We start from the raw sequence: 23,360 nt of genomic DNA on the forward strand, positions 1-23,360 counted from the left end.
CCGTAGTCCTGTAAAAAGCACGCCCTGTCTGTCAGCCTTCCATCTCGTGCACGCACAAATGTATCTCGTGCCCTCATTGGGCGTGCATTGCGCGTTCATGTGTGTTGGAGGAGGTGCTCTGTAAGGAAGTCTGAAGGAAGGGGCGGATTCTTTTCGGCTGTGTACTTTCAAATGTTAGTGCACTCGAGCCGGTTTCTGAAACTTACCTACCCCACCTTTAAGGGCAGTACATTGCTCAGAATTAGATATATAGAATACTACCACAAAATATACTGTAAATGTATACAACATTTAACCTGTTGCTCACTAGCTGTAAACAGGTACAGCTGATCTTATCTATGTTACAATAGGAGTATGGTCAGAACATTAAGTATCTCACAGGGGGAGCTTTTGACCAGAGGATGGCACTAGATGCTAGGAGAATTACAACTACCAAAGTCATCCTAAATTGGACTTGGGTTTCCCAAAATGTCATATCAATAAATACATCCATTTTATATTTAGACACTTTTAGTCTCTACCAAAGTGCTCATTCTTACAACCAACTACCCTGCTAAATAAAGACAGGATGCAGGCTGTCCCTGTCCACTCGTGAGAAACATCCACATGCTTGCTCTCTCTGTGCCTTCAAACAATGAACAGGTCTGAGCGCTGGATCATTAAAGGAACTGCATGTTTGTATATTTACCTAACGTTCATGTGCATGTGTTTTCAGGAGATGCTGAAGCTGTCCATCATCGACATGATCTTCACGGTGGCCAGCATCCTGCTCATTGACTTCATCAGAGGTCTGGTGGTCCGCTACCTCAGTGACTGCTGCTGCTGGGATTTAGAGAGCAAGTTTGTAAGTTGTTCACAAGTTGACTTTTTTGTTACTATAAAATGCTTTGAGCAATTTCCAAGCACCCCTCGACAAAGAAATAGTCCAGCACAAAGCTCAACATGATGATATAAATTTCTAACAACATCCAGCAAAACTGATTCTAAAAATGTTTAGAGAACAAATGTTAAGAACAGAGACATAAATAGACAGATATCTTATGAGGAGTTTTGAGGTTTATTACAAAGGAGTGCTAAAAACACATTTTCAAACCAGGACCCAAAGGTCATATATAGTAGAGGAACAAACCCCCCCCAAAACAGGCTTTTGAGGTACCCCTACACAAGGTGGAACAAAGCACAACCATGTTTTTTCATTACTTTAATGTCTAGTTTTTTAAATGGAAGGTTGTCGAAAAAAGGTTTATGGCCAAAGTGATGTAGTTTGGTTGGTGTTTGGAGCCTTCCCAAAACCGATTATAGTGAAAATGTGGTATTTTCCAAAGGGAATGGTATCTGCCATAACATAGATCTCTTTCTAAGTTGATCAGAATGTCACCAAATTTGGACTAGATGTTTACTGAGAGACAAAGCTACTGCGGCCGACTGGTGCAGACGCGCTACAACAGTCCAAACATTTCCAAAGAAATTATGCAAATAAATAAACACAAATGTGCCAAATCATATGCAGAAACATCTCCAGCAATGTGATGAGACATGCAGTATTTACACTGAACAAAAATATAAATGCAACACTTTTGTTTTTGCTCCCATTTTTCATGAGATGAACTCAAAGATCTAAAACATTTTCTATACACACAAAATAACCATTTCTCTCAAATATTGTTCACAAATCTGAAAAAATCTGTGATAGTGAGCACTTCTCCTTTGCCGAGATAATCCATCCCACCTCACAGGTGTGGCATATCAAGATGCTGATTAGACAGCATGATTATTGCACAGGTGTGCCTTAGGCTGGCCACAATAAAAGGCCACTCTAACATGTTCAGTTTTATCACACAGCACAATGCCACAGATGTCACAGGTTTTGAGGGAGTGTGCAATTGGCATGCTGACAGCAGGAATGTCCACCAGCACATCCAACCGGCCTCACAACCGCAGACCACGTGTAACCACACCAGCCCAGGACCTCCACATCCAGCATGTTCACCTCCAAGATGGTCTGAGACCAGCCACTCGGACAGCTGCTGCAACAATCGGTTTGCATAACCAAAGAATTTCTGCACAAACTGTCAGAAACCGTCTCAGGGAAGCTCATCTGCATGCTCGTCGTCCTCATCGGGGTCTCGACCTGACTCCGGTTCGTCGTCGTAACCGACTTGAGTGGGCAAATGCTCACATTCGATGGCGTCTGGCACGTTGGAGAGGTGTTCTCTTCACGGATGAGTCCCGGTTTTCACTGTTCAGGGCAGATGGCAGACAGCGTGTGTGGCGTCGTGTGGGTGAGCGGTTTTCTGATGTCAATGTTGTGAATCGAGTGGCCCGTGGTGGTGGTGGGGTTATGGTATGGGCAGGCGTATGTTATGGACGACGAACACAGGTGCATTTTATTGATGGCATTGTGAATGCACAGAGATACCGTGACGAGATCCTGAGGCCCATTGTTGTGCCATTCATCCACGACCATCACCTCATGTTGCAGCATGATAATGCACGGCCCCATGTTGCAAGGATCTGTACACAATTCCTGGAGGCTGAAAACATCCCAGTTCTTGCATGTCCAGCATACTCACCGGACATGTCACCCATTGAGCATGTTTGGGATGCTCTGGATCGGCGTATACGGCGTGTTCCAGTTCCTGCCAATATCCAGCAACTTGGCACAGCCATTGCAGAGGAGTGGACCAACATTCCACAGGCCACAATCAACAACCTGATCAACTCTATGCCAAGGAGATGTGTTGCACTGCGTGAGGCAAATGGTGGTCACACCAGATACTGACTGGTTTTCGGACCCCCCCAGACCCCCCCAATAAAGCAAAACTGCACGTTTCAGAGTGGCCTTTTATTGTGGCCAGCCTAAGGCACACCTGTGCAATAATCATGATGTCTAATCAGCATCTTGATATGCCACACCTGTGAGGTGGGATGGATTATCTCGGCAAAGGAGAAGTGCTCACCATCACACATTTGTTCAGATTTGTGAACAATATTTGAGAGAAATGGTTATTTTGTGTATATAGAAAATGTTTTAGATCTTTGAGTTCATCTCATGAAAAATGGGAGCAAAAACAAAAGTGTTGCATTTATATTTTTGTTCAGTGTAGAAAACATTCACCAACTTGAGGAAACATGCGCACTATTAATAAAAGTGCGGCATAAGCACTTGGTGACTGCAGTGGAAACGTCTGTGTAGCAATGCAGTGGGAGTCACCGACTCAGGAAGGAGACACGGTAGAGCAGGAGCTTTGATGTCAAACACTGGAGGTTTATTTGGAGTTACGGCCGGAGGATTCACATCACAATCACAGCAGTCACGGTCTGACTGCACGGGAGAGTTGCCACGTCAATTCTGGAGAACCTCTCTCTCGTTAGCCCATTTAACTGGTTTCACAGAGAGTAATCAAACAATAATTAACAGTAATTAAACAAGATAGTTTAACCAGTTGGGCACACTGAGTCACTTGCGTCCGTCACCTATGGCCTCGAGGATGCCATACAAAAAACAAAGAAGGAAGTGTCCCAGTGCACCCACAACAACAGACCATCTGTGACCTAGTGTTGACCGGTCACAGAATGGGAACAATAACATTATGGCACAAGCAGCCTATGTCCTTAAAGGAGATAAACAAACGTCACGGTTGGTCCTGTACGTCATATCTAGGAGTCTAGGTCAATAATTTCCCTAACAGTGACATTCAGGATCTTAAAGCTGCCCAACTGTCTGTGTTGGCAGAACTGTTGATGACTTTGGATTAATGCGTCAGCTAAATGCTATGTAATGTAACATTGGGTTATTTGAGTCCTTACCTCACCCTCTGCTGTCCAGCCGCTAACAGATAACCAGTGCAGCCAAAAGTACCAGTTCTTATTCAAAGATCTTTAGTAATCTTTTAATAAAAATAGTCACAATCCCATCTGGAATATAGGCTACCACATTTTCACATCTTTGGTTATAGGAAGGATTCAAACAATTATTTTGCAGTAAAATATTTATATAACCTTCCATTTCAAAAGCTACACATATTAAAATGATGAAAAAACAGTGTTTTGTTCTACCTTTGGTTGGGATATCTCAACCCCAAAAGACATCTACTCTACTTACAAGTAGGTGCGAGTGTAATACCCTGTGTAGGGGGGGGTCCTGCTCTGTGGTGCACAGGAAGTGCTTCTCCATGTTTTTGTTTGCTGTCTGAGAACAGGGAGCACCTAATGAGGCTGAGAGGGTTCACATGCTTTCTCTCTCTTTCCTCAGCCTGAATATGGAGAGTTCAAAATAGCAGAGAATGTTTTGCATCTGATTTATAACCAAGGGATGATCTGGTAAGTGTGAAATGCCAGAATGGAAACAATGACATATTGAGAACACATTCCACTCTATCACCACGTCCTTGCCACTGTGTGTTTAATAGAAGATCTGATTCAGAGGTAATAGTGTGGCCGCTGCTGAGCAGCCTCCAGGACCCTGGTTAAAGGACTGTGGTCCTCTAATGTCTCCATTACACCTCTGTGGCCTGCCCGATGGATTTCCTCAACTCATTTCACAATTGTCGCCTTGAAGCAATGAACTTAATGAAGTGAGACCTCGAGCCACTGGCTGTAATGTATTTCTATATGAGGTGTGACCCCAGTGTGTGTGTGTGTGTGTGTGTGTGTGTGTGTGTGTGTGTGTGTGTGTGTGTGTGTGTGTGTGTGTGTGTGTGTGTGTGTGTGTGTGTGTGTGTGTGTGTGTGTGTGTGTGTGTGTGTGTGTGTGTGTGTGTGTGTGTGTGTGTGTGTGTGTGTGTGTGTGTGTGTGTGTGTGACTGACTCACCTCTCTCTCCTCCAGGATGGGAGCGTTTTTCTCCCCCTGTCTCCCTGCCTTTAACGTGTTGAAGCTGATTGGTCTGATGTATCTGAGGAGCTGGGCCGTGCTCACCTGCAATGTCCCCCACCAGCAGGTGTTCCGAGCCTCCAGGTCACACACACACACACACACACACACACACACACACACACACACACACACACACACACACACACACACACACACACACACACACACACACACACACACACACACACAGGATTACTGAACTGTTGTGTTTTGCAACTTTTACCTGGTGTCTGTGATAGGATGCTTTTTTAAGTTTGCAACAAACATTTGAATATCTTAATACAATTACAACATACAAACACCTGCTTTTTGGTGGTTTAAAACATACATGATGTTCTTACCTCTTCTGCGTTTCACCTAAAGGACCCCTGGGCTGCCCTCTGTGCCTGTGTGAGCTTAACTCACTGTAACCAAAGCTTCACCTACTTAATATTAAAACTTGCATTGCACATCAATATAATTCTGAAAAGGACAGGTTCATTAAAGATAAAAGGTTTTGTGATGTTGAAAAGGTTCACACTATAAATGTCCATGACTTCTTTTTTACAAAATACCAAGAGGTAATCTTGAAATAATTTTCTTTTGAGGTTTAGTTGTAGTGAGAAAGATACACATCATACATACATACATACATACATACATACATACATGCAAAGAAAATGATCTATAGTACAAGTATCTTATCTCACACTCTCAGAAGAAGAGGACACATGACCCTATGTCTATGTCTGTGACATCACACACTCCACTCCGGTCACTGAACTGTGCACAGTGTGTGCACGTGAGCCTCTCCTTGATAGAGATGAACTGCATCAGCTCACTTCTCTTACTATACAACCACCAATAACTGTATAGCTTTTCCTTCTTATCTTATTAATATAACAGCTCTGCCTTGTGATGACAAATCAGTAGGTGGTCCTTCAGTGCATCATATGAGTCATATACATACACACACACATATATACATATATATATATATATATATATAAATAGTAATACACATAAACATACACACATACAGTGCACACAGGCCTGAGGGCTCAGCCCACTCTGATTTATGTAACGAGGCTGTCATTGCCTCTTTCAGTGCTTATCAGTCACTCCCAGATGTGGGGGAAATCCCCACACACACACACACACACACACACACACACACACACACACACACACACACACACACACACACACACACACACACACACACACACACACACACACACACACACACACACACACACACACACACACACACACACACACACACACACACACACACAGCTGAGAGAACATGTAATCACTATTAGATGCAGTTGTGCTGAGGTAGGGAGAGATTGATGCTGACACGTTGCTGATAGTGAAGAAGGCTTTTGTACGCCCCCTACTCAGAATTATGAGGTGTTAAAAAGCACTGCATGTGCACTGTCGATATTGTTGTTGTGGTTAACATGGAATGTTTTCGCATCATTCAATTATTTTACTGTCCATGGACTAAAAATGTAGCAGCTACAAAGGGTGGATTGTTTGACCTCACAGTTGCTAATGTAGCATTAAAGGCTAACCAGGTCACTTATTAGACACTTTTATCCAAAGCGACTCACATACTCAATACTGTGGGCAATCCCCACAGGAGCAGTTTGGGGTGAAGGGTCTCAGGGACACAACGACATGCTGACTGCAGAGGGGTTTGAACCTGTGACCCCCTGATCCAAACACCAACGATCAACGCTCAACCCACACCACACGCCTCCAAGACACACAGCATTCACAATCCCCTTATTCAACTGTTTGAAAACTGGCTTTAAAAAATGGAAATGAAATTCAGAACATTTCAGACATTAACATGGACAATGTGTGTTTCCCAAAACATGTGTGTGTTAAAAACAGAGGTAGAATCAGGATGTAGTTAGCCTAGCGTAGCAACAATAGTGGAGGGGAACAGATATCCTGGCTCCTTCTAAAGTGAAACCATGATAATGATGATGCATCTGTATGGATTCTTGACAAACCTTTTACATAGCACATTTGATCCATTTGTGGGTTAAAAATATTATTAAGTACAATCTTGTGTTCCAAACATAGGACTTTAAGGTTGGCACCATCGCTGAGATGTCTGGATATAAAATCTGAGAAATTGATATTTATTAAATCCTAGTTCAGTGTTAATGGCCAGTGTACTGTGGAGTCTCTGCACATTTCTGCTCCCATGATGTGCAGTCAGCAGATGATGCGATCACTGCTGTTAAAGGCAACACCAGTGGAGTGGAGCTAATGTGTGCAGGGCCGGCCCTAGACTGTTGGGGGCCCTAAACGAGCTTTGGCTTGGGGGCCCCCCTCACTCTAGCGCGTTCTCATTACACACAACACGGAACCAACTTTTTTTGTCTTATGATGTTAGCATAAGCACACATATTGTATAAATAAGGCATGTAAACACCGTGGATCTAACCTCCTCTCGGGGGTTCCTCACCTCCTCTAGGGGGGTCCTGGGGCATGCTCCCCCGGGATTTTTATTTTTTAAATATTGAAGTTAAAAGCATCAATCAAATGAAGAGATCTGGATACATCTATCAACACCCATATGAAACAGAACTGTAAACAGATTTTTCTTTATGGATATTTTACAAATCACTTAAACTGTATTCTTGTTTTGTCATAGTATTTCATAACTGTTTTTCATGTATTCTCTCTGACTGTCCATCTCATAATGTTCACATGGAAACTAGCTGTCAATAGGAATATCATTCAGAGGAATTATAATTTCTTGCAAAAATCTGTCACAAAAAGAGGTTGCACATTTAAATTCAGGTGTTGTTATGGCAACGTCAGTGGCCAAACAGCCACATTTACTGCTGCAAATACATGCAAACATGCTGTCGACACGTAAAGCAGTGGCAACTATGCCACCATTTCAGCTGACTTTTTCTCAGAAATACCGTCACATAACATCCATATATTTCAGTGCTAGGTTGATGCTTAGCTAAGCTAACTATGAAACACTTTAACTGACAGGACTCAGGATCAACTGTGTACTGTAAGGTAGCTTCTAGCTTCATGTCGAACAGTAAGTCAACATTTCCCAGAGAGCTTTCTTTGAAATCACCAGGTAACGCTAAAAAACACAACATTTAGATTGTATGACAAAGTGTTTATTTAATATATCTGGCTAGCTATAGCTACTTGCTAACGGTTTAGCTTACCCCCGCGATTCAAAGTAACGTCAACGTAGCTATAATTTATGCTTTGCTTACATGTTCGCATAACTTGGAAGTTTACTGACATTTACATACCTTGTTCACCTGGCTCAAGTGGTGGCTCTGGGGTTGTTGTGTGAGCCACCACTTGAGAATTGTCGTCTTTTTTAAGAAAAAATGTGTTTATTTTAAACATTGTCACAGCTCACAGGATAGGTATCCATCAGCCAATAAGACAAATGTTTATTTCCATTCAACTCTCTGGTTGGTCTGGTGTCTTGCCTCTGTTGCATTCACTGAACACGGGAAATTACAATCCTGCCGTCCTCTCTAGTGTCATGATGAGGTTCAGGTAAAGCACGGTTAATGTTTTATATGATTGACTCAATAATATAATACATGACTTTGAGAGTAGGCAATCTAGGCATATTAACACAATTAATTAAACATACTTATCACAGTGACTGTGTACCGAGATTTATTTATTTTTTGCTAGGGGCCCTAAGTGGCCGCTTATGTCGCTTAATGGGTGGGGCCAGCTCTGAATGTGGGCCTGAGCATTCTGTAGAAGAATATTTAGCTGCAATAATGGTTGATAACGTCTGTTCCAGGAAACCTGTTAGCTGTAGCACACCTCAGAAGATTACAATTGTACTCTTTAATGTAATTCCCAAAATTCTGCTTTTCCATACAACACCTTTATGTGACTCTTTTACTTGCAGTGGGTAAAAAAGTCACATAAAGAAAGATTATGATTTTAGCTGGGCCCAATACATATGTTGTTAAAGAACACTATAGTCACCCTATTGGGCTGATGAATACAATGCAGTAATGTGAACCTTTTTTTTTTTAATTAATCCATGTCGTCTGTGTTTGGCTGTTTTTAGATCAAACAATTTCTACGTAGCCATGCTGCTGTTCATGCTGTTTCTGTGTATGCTGCCCACCATCTTTGCCATAGTGAGGTACAGACCGTCCCAGCACTGTGGACCATTCAGGTAAAAATGGTTTTATAATAAAGAAACTTTGCCAAATGTCTGTATGTGTAGCAGGACATTTACATTATGGAATGTGTAATATACTGCTACTTAAGTTTAAAAAACAGTTATCTTGTTGATTTGTATTTCCCAGTCTTTGTTTGGTATGACTTAATGGCTCAAAGATGTCCCCTCTTGTTGTTAATCTGTTTATTAAATGTAATGTATCCCAAATGTGTCGCCAGCTTTATCAACCCTTACTTGCCAATTATGCAGTTTTCAAGATTTGGAACTAACTGTTATTACTAAAGTTACAACAGTTTTTCAGGAGTGCTGTATGAGCAGGCGGTCTGCTTAAAAAAACATGTTTTTTACAATTACTCTCACTGGCTGAACGTAGACACAGGTCCACACTGCCTAGCTGTCTTACCATAGGGGGCTTACAAATAATTCCGATTTTAAATTACGAGAGCCACACATCTTGCTAGTTAGATAGCTAAAATGTGCTAGCTAGCTTCCAGGGTCTATGCAGGAATCTTGAAGTCAAATGTAATACCTTTTAAGACCTTTTTTAAGACCCTTTCCATATGCTTTTAGACCTCATCGTCACTTTGAGTTTTAACCGGTTACCTTGGCGACACACTTTACCTCACATTTACTATATACAGTGTAGATTGTCTTTCCTCCTTATCTTCCAACCATTTGGACGCAGACTTGCATTTCCCCATAACGATGTTGTTTAACAACCGGCGTAAACGGGCCTTCGCGCTATCAAGCAGTGAGCGTGCGATGTCCTGTTCAGATGACGTCAAACCCAACGGGATGCCATCAATAAACTACACAGAATCACACTACACACCTACGCAATGATTACATTCAGGCAGACTGTAGAATACAAGCTCTTTGGACAATTTATATACTTATTGAAAACAAGCTACAAAATGTAAAACCTTGGAAAATGCCCTTTAATACTTTTTAATAGCCTTCATTTTCTCTAAATTGATTTATCAACTTGTAATACTTTTTAAGACCCCGCGGACACCCTGGCTTCATAGCAGGGGTGGGGAACCTTTTTCCTCTCAAGGGCCATTTCAATTTTTACAATATCCTCCGAGGGCCGTATACAAGTTATTGACCTCTGCTTAAAAATACTAAAATCACAGATTCATTTGGCCTTTCTTTCATGCTGTGCAAAGAAAAAACAACCTCTTAATCCAGATAGTTTACCATGACTCGCGCACGCATGCATGCACGTGCACGGTTGTGGCATGACCACCAAAACAGAAAGATATGGACACAAGATGTGTGCAAAAGTATTTAGTTTCCTATCCATGTGGACACGATTTAAGTGGGGGGGAGCTAACCTCCTCTAGGGGGGGGCATGCTCCGCTGGAAAGATTTTTTTTAAATGTTGAAGTTAAAAGCATCAATCTGGTGCACTTTGAGAGCAACATGAGGAGATCTATGGATACATCTCTCAACACCCAGATGAAACAGAACTGTAAGCAGATTTATTTTTCTTTATGGATATTTTACAAATCACTCCCCTTTCAAACTGTATTCTTGTTTATTAATAACAACTTATTTTACCGTCATAGGGCCTATACTATTTTATACCCGTTTACTTTATTCTCTTATTTTGTTATAACTATAATGATCATATAAAGATGTGCCTTTACCTCACTGGTTGGAGAACAAGCTTCTTATATTCGTTAGCATAGCTAGCTAACCAGATGCTAATAACAACACAGTTATAGAGAGGCGAAGTCACGCCCATCTACTTCCGGCCCATGGGACCCCGGAAGCGAAAAATTAACATTGAATTCAATGGAGAGAGAACACGTATCTTTTGATCCCGTTTGAATTGTGCCACGAACTACACATATGATGTTTGTCAATCTTAAACAATAAGTTCCATGTAAAAAAAGTCACATTTTGTCGTAAAACTGTTGAAATATAAGACTATGAAAAATACGCGACTACAAAGACTACAAATCCCAAATCCCATTCTATGTCACAGGCGATAATTCTCCAAGTGGTTGCGACTCGTAATTAAAGCGAAGAAGAAGAAGAAGATCTCATAACCGATTTATTCCCTCCAATAAATAAGAGATTGCTAAAAATAAATGCACTTTTACAAGATGCATGTGTGCTTTGTACCAGGTTGTAATCACATAAGTGATCATACCACTTGCTCGTTCTATCGCTTCCCGTCTGATGAAAGGACCAGGAGTCGCCGGATCAGACATATCAGGTAATATACATGTTGTGCATGGAACATATAGTCAAGTTAGCTACCTAGCTAGTAGCGACGAGTAGCGAGCACGTTAGTTAGCATTACATTACTTAGCCTTGTCATTTTTAGTAGCCTTACCATGAAGTTATTATTTTATTACATGAAGTAAGAGTAAGAGTAGATGGTAAGTATTTCGTGAAACATTTGAAGAGTAGCCTACTGCGCCATTCACCGGGTGCTATGGAAGCAGTCAGGGAGAGTCGAAGGCAGGCAGGGAGCTTTGCATGACAGATTCTTCTGGACGTGTTTCATTGTGATGACAGTAAGGGTGAGTCAATCTGTTTGTTGGAAAGACAGTAGTTGAGTGATTACTGAGAGAAAATTATTAGAAGGGATAATTATTCAAAGTGTTACTGTTGTGTTACTTTAAAGTGTTGTTACTGACCTTTTTCTCTTTTATTTCCTTTCCCTCACCTGTAACTGCTGAGACCCTGAGGAACATGCACACTGACCTGCTCTGGCAACCTGATTTCCACTGTACGTAATAGTATTTGGTTATGGTATATTATTTATATACATCAAAGGCACAATGCACCCCCCAGAGACACACATGTATTGAGTGTGATATTGTGCATAGGTCAAGTGAAATCATCTTTACACACTAGAAAACTGTAGGAGCGGCAACTTGTTTTGAAATTGAATTTTTAATATCCGATAATGAAGTTGATCTGTTTTCTTTATTCTTCTCTCTTCCCAGCTCCATCCATCACCGTGCTCTGTTCCTGCAGGTCCTGCTTGCTAATCAATGCTCATATGTTTTCACACAATTACAAATAAAGTCAATGTATTGTATGACATGAAGTTGTGCTTCATTCGGAGTCAATAATACATTCATTCTGCCTTCATCCATTCTGCCTTCAACTGCACAATGACTGTGGACTGCACCGACATCCATGTAGCTGCCCCCAGTAAGATGAACCAAGCAAAGAGGGTCACTATCATGCCCAAGGACATCCCGCCGCATCCGCGAGAGAGGGCTTAAACTGACCTGAGACCAGCACACCCAAACACAACGGCTCTTTTAAGAGCCACCTACAGTTTCAAAGAGTTGCAATCCTACGTTATTATAATGATTCAACTGGTTCATGTGTCACTTAGTTTACTGAACCGTGATGAATGAGGTAGTGGTTTACTGAAGTTACAAAGACATTAATATATGAGTAACAGGTCAGTGTAAACACAAGCTTCTGTCAATTATGGATCATTCAAACTATATACAAATAATATGTAATAAAGTTCTAAAATAAGTATTCGGTATATTCCTTGATAGCTTTTGGAGAAGGTTGTTTTTAAGTTTACTAAAAATCTATCGTTTCAACTGTTTCACTTTATAAAAAGGAACAGGTGAGTAGAGCATTATTGAGTTTCTTATTCTGTCAGTAAATTATCCAAATGAAATGTATATCATTATTTTAGTTAACCCTAAACAAATTGATTGTACCTTTTTAATAATGACCTTACATGGTCGGCAAAGTTAAATTAACTTCAATCAAATCTGTTCTGAGAAAAAACTAATAAATGTTTAAAGATAGGAACTTGCCATCCCACTGAAAAACAGTCCATAGAGATTTAAAGGCGTAGTTGTAGTTCAGTCCAACGTTTCATTTGGATTCATTTCTCCAACAGTCAACTATTTTCATAAAGAATATATATATTTTTCAAAGTCAACTTTATTGTCAATCTTACTCAGTTTGTGTTTATAGACAGAGATCAAAAATACTTTTAAATCAAATAAAATTATACAATTTACAGATATGTATACAAATATATATATATATATCCTATATAATGATGGTGGACACTTCACCTCCAGCAGGGCAGATGGCTGCACAAGTCCATCGGGGGATGCTCCCAAAACACCGACTCACTCACAAAGAGACCAGACTCGAACACTGTCTCCTGATACAACCCCCCAGTTGACAGCCATGACTCCGTCCAAGTTGTACCCCCCGAGCACCCTCTTCATGAGGGACGCGCATGGAGTGGATGAAAGTCCCGACCGCAGCACAGCACCAAACTTGCTGGCTGTCAACCTGCCCCGCCTGTGTAACTGCCACTTTGTCCGCTGTCCTCCGGTGGCTGTCTGGATGGCAGCTTGCTGGTCTCTGCTCAGTCGCATTGAGGCAAGAATTGCCTCAAGCCCCCATGCCCCTTCACCAGCTCCGGCACGGTGACAATGGCCTGATGTTGAGGCCGCGGCTCTGGCTCAGGTGACAAAAGCCATGCCATGCCACACTGTGCGCCCCTCAGTGCAGACCTGAACCAGTCTACATCCTGAGTGGCGATGTCTCTGGCCAGTGGGTTGTATGTCTCCTCTCACTGTTGGTAGAGTTGAGACACCGGCTGGACTACTTTGGAAGTGCCAGGCTTCCTCCACTGGCACTCGACATCTGTGGAGCGATCTGCCACATGGCACATATTGCCAATGCTGCAGCGTGGCTGCATTTGTACATCCCCCGTGCACAATCACAGACAGCGCTCTGCATCGCGCCATCGTCTCCCATGCAGATCTGTACAAATAAAGTAAGTACCATGTTTGTTAGCATGCTATAATAGATTGAATGAGCAATAATACAAGGATGGTCCGGATCTGGGGGTGGGAGGGGTTATTTTTCCATAGTTTTGTCTGATTGTTGTTATTGTTTGTTTTTTCTGTATTTTTTGTAATGTGTGTTGTACTGGTTGTGATTGTACATTGTATTTTTCTAAATGTGTATGAATACATTTTTGAAAAACATTTGATCAACAATAAAAAAGGATTTGGTCAGGATCTAGACTCAGTGTGTAGTTTATTAATTAATCAATGCTCTCTACATTAGGAAAACACATACCAGTGTACCCGAGGGAGTCACACACAGCTGTGCCTGGATAACCAAACAAATTGACAAGATAACCAAAACCCTTGAATCTACACACAGCAAATAAACTCAAATGACACAACGAGATGTAAAAGGAGATCACACATACAGTATAGTCGATATAAAACTGGCCGCTTCAATCTGAAGAGCATCTAAAACAAAACACGGGAGTTTACCTTGTTCTTGTGAACACTAATGTTATCCACAGCATACACACAGACCACGAAGTTCTAAAGGAGAACACTAGTTACTGAAACAAAACACGTTAGTGTACCTTGTTAGCTAATGTTAGCTAGCTGACATTAACGTTACACATTGCACTCATATTACTCACCAACATCTTGTAAAGCCGGTCCCGCTGCTCTTACAGAACCGACTAACTCCCCTTTCGTGTATGTACAGCTCTCAACGTGTCCAGACTTGTAGTGATGTTCACCTCGTTTTATACTTTTATTCTCATTCTGAAAGAAACAGGTGACATTTGCTAACGTGACGGCCATCTTTGTGATGGTGACGCGTATTGTGCGAGACCAAGAGACCTGTAGTTCACTCAGCGGTTTCACACAAAACATTTTGTAACTTCACAGTTTTACGACACATTTTAATTTTTTTGACTTGCAAAATATTCTTTTAAATTGACAAACATCATATGTGTCATTCGTGGCACAATTCAAACGGGATCAAAAGATAACCTTTCTCTCTCCATTGACTTCAATGTATAATTTTACGCTTCCGGGGTCCCATGGAGGCTCCCGGAAAGGGAGGGACTTCGCCTCTCTATTGACTGTATGATCAGTATGACAGATGAGCAGATCGCCACTGGGCTTTCAGCTAAAGACACAGACACGCAGAAACTGCAGCATGTGTACGGCTCCTTATGGGTACTGCAATTTCTGGAAGTGCCGGAGCGGCGTTCTGGTGCTCTCCGGCAGAACTGCACCCCTGTCAGACGAGACATATACCACGTGATGACACGTTAGGCTCGTGTTGTGTTCAAGGACCCTGACCTTGGCTAGGAAAAACAGGCACTCGCTTGTTTAATTTTTTGCGGTCTAGATTTCTCTAATTTTTTTCTTTTTTGAGTGTTTATAAATTACCTCGAGGGCCGCACCAAATTGTCTCGCGGGCCGTATACGGCCCGGGGGCCGGAGGTTCCCCACCCCTGATATATAGGGTAGCTAAGGTAAGCTTGCTAACAAGGTAGGTAGGTAGTTAATGTTAGCTAGCGACTGTTGGCTAGCTTTGAACCGGAAGAAGGGAAGGGGCTACATAAGGTGAATGGTCTAGCTCAGGGATGGGCAAATGGCGTTTTTTTTACTTGTAGTTCTGATACCGTCCACTAGACTCCTAGTTACGTCGCGAGCTGCGTACATGATTTCGTTCGGCAGCCAAATACCGCGAAATAATCTGTGACGCGTTTATGTGTATTGTGTTTGTTTCCTGGGGAAACCCTCACAAGAAACAGCGGCTGTTGTTATGCCTGCTGTGACGTTAAGCTGCCGCTTGTAATCATGCCGTTACGAGCTTCAAAGCTGTTTTCATCATCTGAATTTGCCGAAACGAGTTGAATATTCCAAAAAGCCAAGACTTTGTTTATTTGAAATCAGATGTAAACAAACTGTCACAGACCCTTCCGTGTTATCTATGATTACTAGATGCCTTTCATTCATAATGTCAGCGGGAGGGAGGGGGAGCGGCGCTGAGGAACAGCAGAGTGCGGGTTGACGGGTGTCTGTGTGGACACTCCCCTTGTTGTGCGTCAGCAGAGAGAGGCTGCAAGTGTCTTAGGTTCCAGTTAGACAGCTAATGTCTGGGTTAGAGTTCATGACTTCATGTTTATCTAATGGTTCATCTCAATGCACACACATTTTCCGTGCTTTCCAATAGTTTAAAAATAGTTTGATTCCACTGTTAAATAACCTGTTCAATACAAACATGCCACTTGTACAAATTAAATAACATTTCTGTGAACAGATATTTGCTTAATGAACTTATTAGAGGATGTTCCCTGAAAGATTGAAAAATGTCAATGAAGATGTCAGACTTAGTATATGTGTTCATAATTACATACAATACATGGAATGTATGTGTGTGTGTGTGTGTGTGTGTGTGTGTGTGTGTGTGTGTGTGTGTGTGTGTGTGTGTGTGTGTGTGTGTGTGTGTGTGTGTGTGTGTGTGTGTGTGTGTGTGTGTGTGTGTGTGTGTGTGTGTGTGTGTTCCAAGTGAATCACCCCCTGGTGGCCAGTACATCAATTATGTGGCCCCCACCACCATCCCAGTTGCCCATCCCTCTGTTTGGCCCATAATGGTCACCATATATGATGAAGGAGCTCTTTCCTCCACCCTTAGGTGTGGATGTGTTTATATTGTTTGTAATTGTTGATTAACTTAAAGTCCTAAATGTGTTTCAGTGGTCAAGAGAAGATTTATGACATCATCTCTGAGACGGTGGCCAATGACTTCCCACTGTGGTTCAGTAAAGTGATGAGTTACGTCACCAGCCCTGTTGTAGTGCTGCCTGCACTGCTACTGCTGTTGTAAGACACACACACAGACACACACACACACACACACGCGCACACACACACACACACACACACACACACACACACACACACATACACAACACTACATATTAAGATTCATTGTTTGACGTTTGTCCCTCTGTGTTTCAGCATGCTGATATATTATCTGCAGGCCATAGCCAGATCCCTCAAATTCACCAACAACCAGCTGAGGATACAGCTGCAGACGGTGAGTTCCTGAGTTTCATTCTCACACTGAGGCCCCGTCCACACGGAGACGAAACGGGTGTTATCCTCTATAGTTCTTTATCGTATGGACGGTTCGTCCACACGAGGTCGTAACGGAACCGCGGAAACGGATAACGATAACGCATCCCAAAGTGGGAAGGTCTGGTAACGTAACGCTTGCGGCATCGTGTGTACGCCCTCAACGATCATAGCCCCGCTTCACCCGTCATTGCTGATGCGTTTCGCCAACAACAACAACAATGGCGGATCACAGGGTTGCGTTCGTGCTCCAGACGCTACTGACCATGCTACAGATGTTAGTGCAAAATCTACAGCTCCTCCACCACAACCATCAGCAACAAGTGGACATGGAGAACTACATGAACTACATGTTGCTAAATCCACCGCGGAGAATAACCAGAAGGGCAACCATGGCAACCCTGCTCTGGGGGTCTTCTTCGCTGCTTTTGGTGTATTTTGTGGCGGAAGTACAGCGCCACTTACAGGCCCGGCATATGTACTACAGCGTCTCCAGCGGGTCGAGCGGTCTCGTGTGGACAGACACGTTTCTTGTGCCGATTCTGTGTGGACAGAAGACTTCTTTGATTTTTTTCTTTTTCCGGCATGTGTACCGAGAAGGGCTGAATTAGAACACGTTCCGACCCTCTCAATCATAGCACACGTGGCCTTATACAACAGTTCGTATGAAATCTCAGGAAATGTTGTTCCTCAGTTCTTCCTCGTGTTTTACGACGAGGTGTCAGTTTATGCTCATTGCATACATACAGACTTTTCCAAGAAACCCTAAAACTAGGTTTAGGGAAAGACATGGTCCAAATAAGTACAACAGTCATGTTGACAGATGTACATTTTAGAGCTAGATATATATATTTTTTACATACTGACCAAATATACGCATATATATTTTTGATGGATCCATTTAATTTTGTCCTTCAAAATACCAATAATATATATATATTTTTTAATAAGAAATATGATTACGGTGAATATTTCCTTTAATCTCTTTAGGAACGGACCGAGGACAAGAAGAAGGTCTTCCAGTTGGCTGCAGGTATCTCTGGTGTTTTTGAGATCTGTGTGTGTTCTGGTATGTAGTGTTTTGACCTTCACTCTTTAACCACCTCAGCGAGACTGCAGGCTCCAGAGGCCGACAAGAAGCCGGATCAGCAGGAGAGCGACGTCACCAGCCAGGAGGCCTCCATCCACACTCCATCTCCCCGGCGGAACGGCAGCATCACAGACTTGAACTCTCCTGTTCACCGTGGTAACAGCATCCACACCATCACCCAGTCAGCGTCCCGGGCGGAGCTGAGCAGAGGGGGTGTGGCGGGGTCCGTCCGGAGTCCAGCAGTCACCATCCTGCCCAAACACAGACCGCCGGAGCACACCCCCAGCAGGTCTGACACACAGCAGTTCAGCCAATCAGGGCGACCCTAAGACCTCATGCCAGCTCTTATTTGAAGGAGAACATTTTAAGTGATATGGATTTATCGTAGAATCAATAGTGAAGATGTAGCCAATGGGAACGTTTTAAATGACACTGATCTCAGAAGTGACCTTCTTTTGTAATGAGTACAGTGAAGAGTCTACAGATCTTTTAGTGTGCTCCCCTTTACGATACATGTTCCTGGTGGAGTCTGTTCAGGAAGGCTAACTTTGAAACGTGATTATATTAGGCTAGCTGCTAACATAAAAAGTAAGTGTTAATTTCGTAGTAAACCAAGTTTATCCAATTGTGATTAAAAACAGCTTTAATGAAAATGAGCTTCAAACTATTACATTAGATAGTTGTAGCTTAAGCGTTCACTTGTTAAGCTTGTTAATAAGGTAAATCCAGGTTTTACCATTGTTATTCCATTGATTTGAAATTACAATTGCAAAACATTTTCTTTAAAGGTGGGGTAGGTAAGTTTGAGAAACCGGCTCGAGATACACTTTTTCTTATATTCCATGGAATGCTCTAACATCCCGATAGCAATGAATATCTGAAGTGCTTTGACAACAAATCCATACAAAAATGTCCTCTCTGGAAGCCGTAGTGCTGTAAAAAGCACGACCAATCACCTGAGCCGGCCCGGCTGAAATAACTGGATGGCCTACCTGCCTGTCAGCCTTCCATCTGGGCACAAACTTATCTCGTGCCCTCATTGGTCATGTGCGCGTGCGTGTGTGTTGGAGGAGGGGCTCTGTAAGGAAGTGGCAGATTTGTTCCGGCTGGGTATTTTCAAATTCTAGCGCACTCGAGCTGGGGGGTGTACAACGAAGCAGGATTTTCGCTTAGCCGGTTAACTTCAGGGAAAACTCCGGCTTTCCGCTGGTTCTCTTTTTAGCAGGCTAGATCGCCATGGTAACTTATGCTGTGCGGCTAACCCATGGATGTATAATAAGAACTGGATACAGCGTGGGAGGCGGGGTGTCAAGGAGAGACTCTGAGGCATGAACTCAATTGCACGACTCAGATAGTGTTTTCAAAAATAAAGACTTTACTGGAATTTAGCACAGTAATCAAAACAAGGAAAACAAATATACTCTTTCGAGGAAAACTAGCAAGTGATCAATGAGGTAGATCCGTGGGAAGTCCGTGAGGTAATCAGGAACGTGGGTCATAGTAAGACAACGAACTGACAATGAACAGGAGGAAGCTACCACAATATATACACAGGTAAAGGGGACACAGGTGGAAACAATCAGGGCGGGGAAAACAATCAAGGACGCAGGAGACAGAAGGGGGCGGGGAGCGTGGAGGCCTGAAATGAGAGGGATGATTAATTAAGGGAATAAACATAAAGCACAGGGCAAAGGGACATGACAAAACTAACATAAAGAATAAACTTTCACTATTAGTTTCCTAGACATGACAGTACCCCCCCTTCTAGGGACGGCTCCTGACGGCCCAGGCTCCTCTGAGTTGAGGCGGTCAAAATCCTCAATGAGGCTTTTATCTATGACGAAGCGGGAAGGAATCCATATCCGCTCCTCAGGACCATAACCCTTCCAGTCAACCAGTAGCTGTCGCCCTCTACCCCTTTTCCGACTAGCCAATATCTTCTTGACGGTGTAAACCGGACCTCCATCAATCATCCGGGGGGGCGGGGGGGGTTTGGCGGTGGGAACCATAGCGCTCTCCTTCAAGGGTTTTAGTTTCCCTACATGGAAGGTGGGATGTACCTTCATGGACCTGGGAAGCCGTAGTCTCACTGAAACCGGGTTGATGACCTTGGTGACGGGAAAAGGACCCACAAACCGGGGAGCCAATTTACGGGAGAGTACGTGGAGGGGAAGGTCTCGTGTAGAAAGCCAGACCTTTTGGCCTGGCTGGTATACAGGAGCTGGTCGGCGTTTTCGGTCTGCTGCTCTTTTCACCAGTTGTGAATTCCTGCAGAGGATCTTCCTAGCCGCAGCCCACACGCGCCGACAACGCCTGACCAGCGCGTGGGCAGACGGGACCGTGACCTTCCTCTCCGTGTCTGGGAACAGTGGCGGCTGGTAGCCATAAACACAGTGAAATGGGGACAGGCCCGTGGCAGAAGTAGGGAGGATGTTGTGCGCATACTCAACCCAGGTGAGGTGCTCGCTCCAGGAGGATGGATTCTGGGACACCAAGCAGCGCAAACAGGTCTCCAGTTCTTGATTTAGGCGCTCTGTCTGGCCGTTAGACTCCGGATGGTATCCTGACGAGAGACTGACCGTGGCACCGATGAGGCAGCAGAACTCCTTCCAGAAGCGTGACACAAACTGGGGGCCCCGGTCGGAGACAATATCCTTTGGGAAACCATGAAGCCGAAACACATTATGCATCATGACCTCAGCCGTTTCCTTCGCTGAGGGCATCTTGGGCAGAGCAATGAAATGTGTCATTTTCGAAAAACGGTCCACTACCGTAAGAACTGTGGTTTTACCTCTAGAGAGGGGCAGGCCAGTGACGAAGTCCATGGAGATCTCTGACCAGGGTCTGTTGGGAATAGGGAGTGGTTGTAATAGTCCTATTCGCGCCCTGGAAGAGGTCTTGTTTCGAGCGCAGACAGGGCACGCCTCCACATACTCCTTCACCTCCTTCTCCATGGATGTCCACCAGAAACGTTGTTTTATGATGAACATAGTTCTCTTGACTCCAGGGTGACAGGTGAGCAGCGAAGTGTGAGCCCAGTGGATCACCTGTGGTCGCTCGGCCTCCTGAACGAAAAGCCGGTTAGGCGGGCAACCCCTTGGTGCAGGAGCTCCAGCATTGGCTCGTATTACCTCCTTCTCTACTGACCAAGTCAGCGCTCCTACCACCCGGTTTAATTGGATGATGGGTTCCGGCTCCTTGACTGCAGGCACAGGGTCAAACAGACGGGACAGAGCGTCAGGCTTGACATTCTGAGACCCCGGCCTGAAGGAAAGAACAAAGTCAAAACGGTTGAAAAACAAGGTCCACCTAGCCTGGCGGGAGTTCAGTCTTTTGGCCTTTCTTATATACTCCAAGTTTTTGTGATCGGTCCAAACCACGAAAGGATGCTCGGCTCCCTCCAACCAATGCCTCCACTCTTCCAGTGCCAGCTTCACGGCCAGCAACTCACGGTTTCCCACGTCGTAATTTCTCTCTGCTGGGGAGAGCTTCCTGGACAGGAAAGCGCAGGGGTGAAGTTTGTTGTCCTTCTGTAGTCGCTGGGAGAGGACCGCTCCCACCCCTTCGTTGGAGGCATCCACTTCTACCACAAACTGACGAGTGGTGTCCGGCAAGGTGAGTCTGGGAGCAGAGGTGAACATTCCTTTAAGCCGAGAAAAAGCCTCCTCAGCCTGAGGAGACCACAAAAAAGGCACTTGAGGGGACGTGAGGACATGAAGAGGGGCTGCAATAGCACTGAACCTCCGCACAAAACGTCTGTAAAAATTTGCAAAGCCTAAAAACTGCTGCACTTTCTTACGAGAGTCAGGGGTAGGCCAACAAGCTACTGCGCTAACCTTCTCTGGGTCCATCCTAACATGACCTGGCGAAATGATGAAGCCCAAGAAAGTGACTGTCTCTGCATGGAATTCGCATTTTTCTGCTTTGACAAACAACCTATTCTTGAGCAGCTCTTGTAGAACCTGGCGGACATGTTGTTTATGGGTGTCAAGGTCAGGGGAGTAGATCAGAATGTCGTCAAGATATACAAAAACGAAACGGTTCAGAAACTCCCTCAACACGTCGTTGATCATAGCCTGGAACACAGCAGGAGCATTTGATAATCCAAATGGCATTACACGGTATTCATAGTGGCCTGAAGGGGTGTTGAAACCCGTTTTCCATTCATCGCCCTCCCTGATCCTGACTAAATGATAAGCGTTACGCAGGTCTAACTTGGTGAAAACCTTGGCTCCCTGAAGCTGCTCGAAGGCTGACGAGATGAGAGGAAGGGGGTACCGGTTTTTAACCGTAATGTCATTGAGAGGTGAGTAGTCAATACAGGGCCTAAGAGACCCATCCTTTTTCCCAACAAAAAAAAACTCCGCTCCTGCTGGTGATGAGGAAGGGCGTGAGTCAATGAGTGCACCATGAGAAACCACATTGTCTCTGATTTTTACCTGGATGCGGGTCAGGGTGCGAGGAGGAAAGTCAGAGGAAGAGATCCGGCTCACCAACGTACTCCTCTTTATTGGTGAGCCTCCTCTTTTACCGGACAAGCCGCTTGTGGATGTCCGCGCTGCCCGCAGTAGAAGCACAGGCCCTCCTTTAATCGACGCTGACGTTCTGCCATCGAAAGCTTCGCGTGGCCCAACTGCATTGGCTCCTCCACGGAGCCAGGGGGCGCTGTTGTCTGGAACGCAGGTGAGGGGTGACGGGGCCTCCAAGAAGAAGTAGTATCCAGCGGCGAGCGTCTTCTCTGGGGAGGCGGATCAACCGCATCCTTGGATTTATTCCTTCTCCTCTCCGTCAAACGATTGTCTATCCGTATTGCCATGGATATGACAGAGTCCAAGTCAGCGGGCAGATCGAGAGGCGCCAGCTGGTCTTGTAGGGAATCCGAGAGACCGCTGACAAACGCGTCAAACAATGCAGCGGAGTTCCAGCCGCTATCGGCTGCCATAGTCCGGAACTCGATGGCGTAGTCAGCCACACTCCGCTGATGTTGTTTCAGCTTAATCAGAGCCCGAGCTGCTTCCCTGCCCGGCGTGGTTTGATTGAAGATCTTTCTCATAGTGTCTATGAAGTTTTCCAGAGACCCGCAGATGGGGGAGCCTCGGGACCACTCTGCCGTAGCCCACGCTGCTGCTCGGCCGGAGAGATGGGAGATCATGAAAGCCACTTTGGAATTGTCCGTGGGAAAAGCAGTCGGTTGGTGGTGATAGTGTAACTCACACTGCACAATGAACGTCCGGCAGCCCTCCGAGTCTCCGGAGTATTTTTCGGGTGGAGCCAGACGCA

General features: G+C 44.1%; 1 protein-coding gene and 1 long non-coding RNA gene across 3 annotated transcripts in view; both read left to right on the forward strand.

Annotated features, from left to right (window-relative positions):
* Nucleotides 1-23,360, forward strand: part of LOC117461295 (transmembrane channel-like protein 3) — a 103,387-nt gene that overhangs the window by 74,292 nt on the left and 5,735 nt on the right. For both annotated transcript variants that reach the window (XM_034103117.2, XM_034103125.2), the window contains exons 14-21: nt 716-844; nt 4,256-4,323; nt 4,829-4,957; nt 8,955-9,065; nt 16,610-16,735; nt 16,874-16,952; nt 17,981-18,023; nt 18,099-18,369. In XM_034103117.2, the coding sequence (XP_033959008.1) occupies nt 716-844; nt 4,256-4,323; nt 4,829-4,957; nt 8,955-9,065; nt 16,610-16,735; nt 16,874-16,952; nt 17,981-18,023; nt 18,099-18,369 (956 nt within the window). The remainder of the gene's footprint in view (nt 1-715; nt 845-4,255; nt 4,324-4,828; nt 4,958-8,954; nt 9,066-16,609; nt 16,736-16,873; nt 16,953-17,980; nt 18,024-18,098; nt 18,370-23,360) is intronic.
* Nucleotides 11,531-12,137, forward strand: LOC139435377 (uncharacterized). Its single transcript, XR_011644659.1, has 2 exons — nt 11,531-11,817; nt 12,038-12,137. It is a non-coding gene; the product is annotated as an uncharacterized lncRNA (long non-coding RNA).

This window comes from Pseudochaenichthys georgianus, chromosome 3, assembly GCF_902827115.2.
Source record: "Pseudochaenichthys georgianus chromosome 3, fPseGeo1.2, whole genome shotgun sequence".
Classification (NCBI taxonomy): domain Eukaryota; kingdom Metazoa; phylum Chordata; class Actinopteri; order Perciformes; family Channichthyidae; genus Pseudochaenichthys; species Pseudochaenichthys georgianus.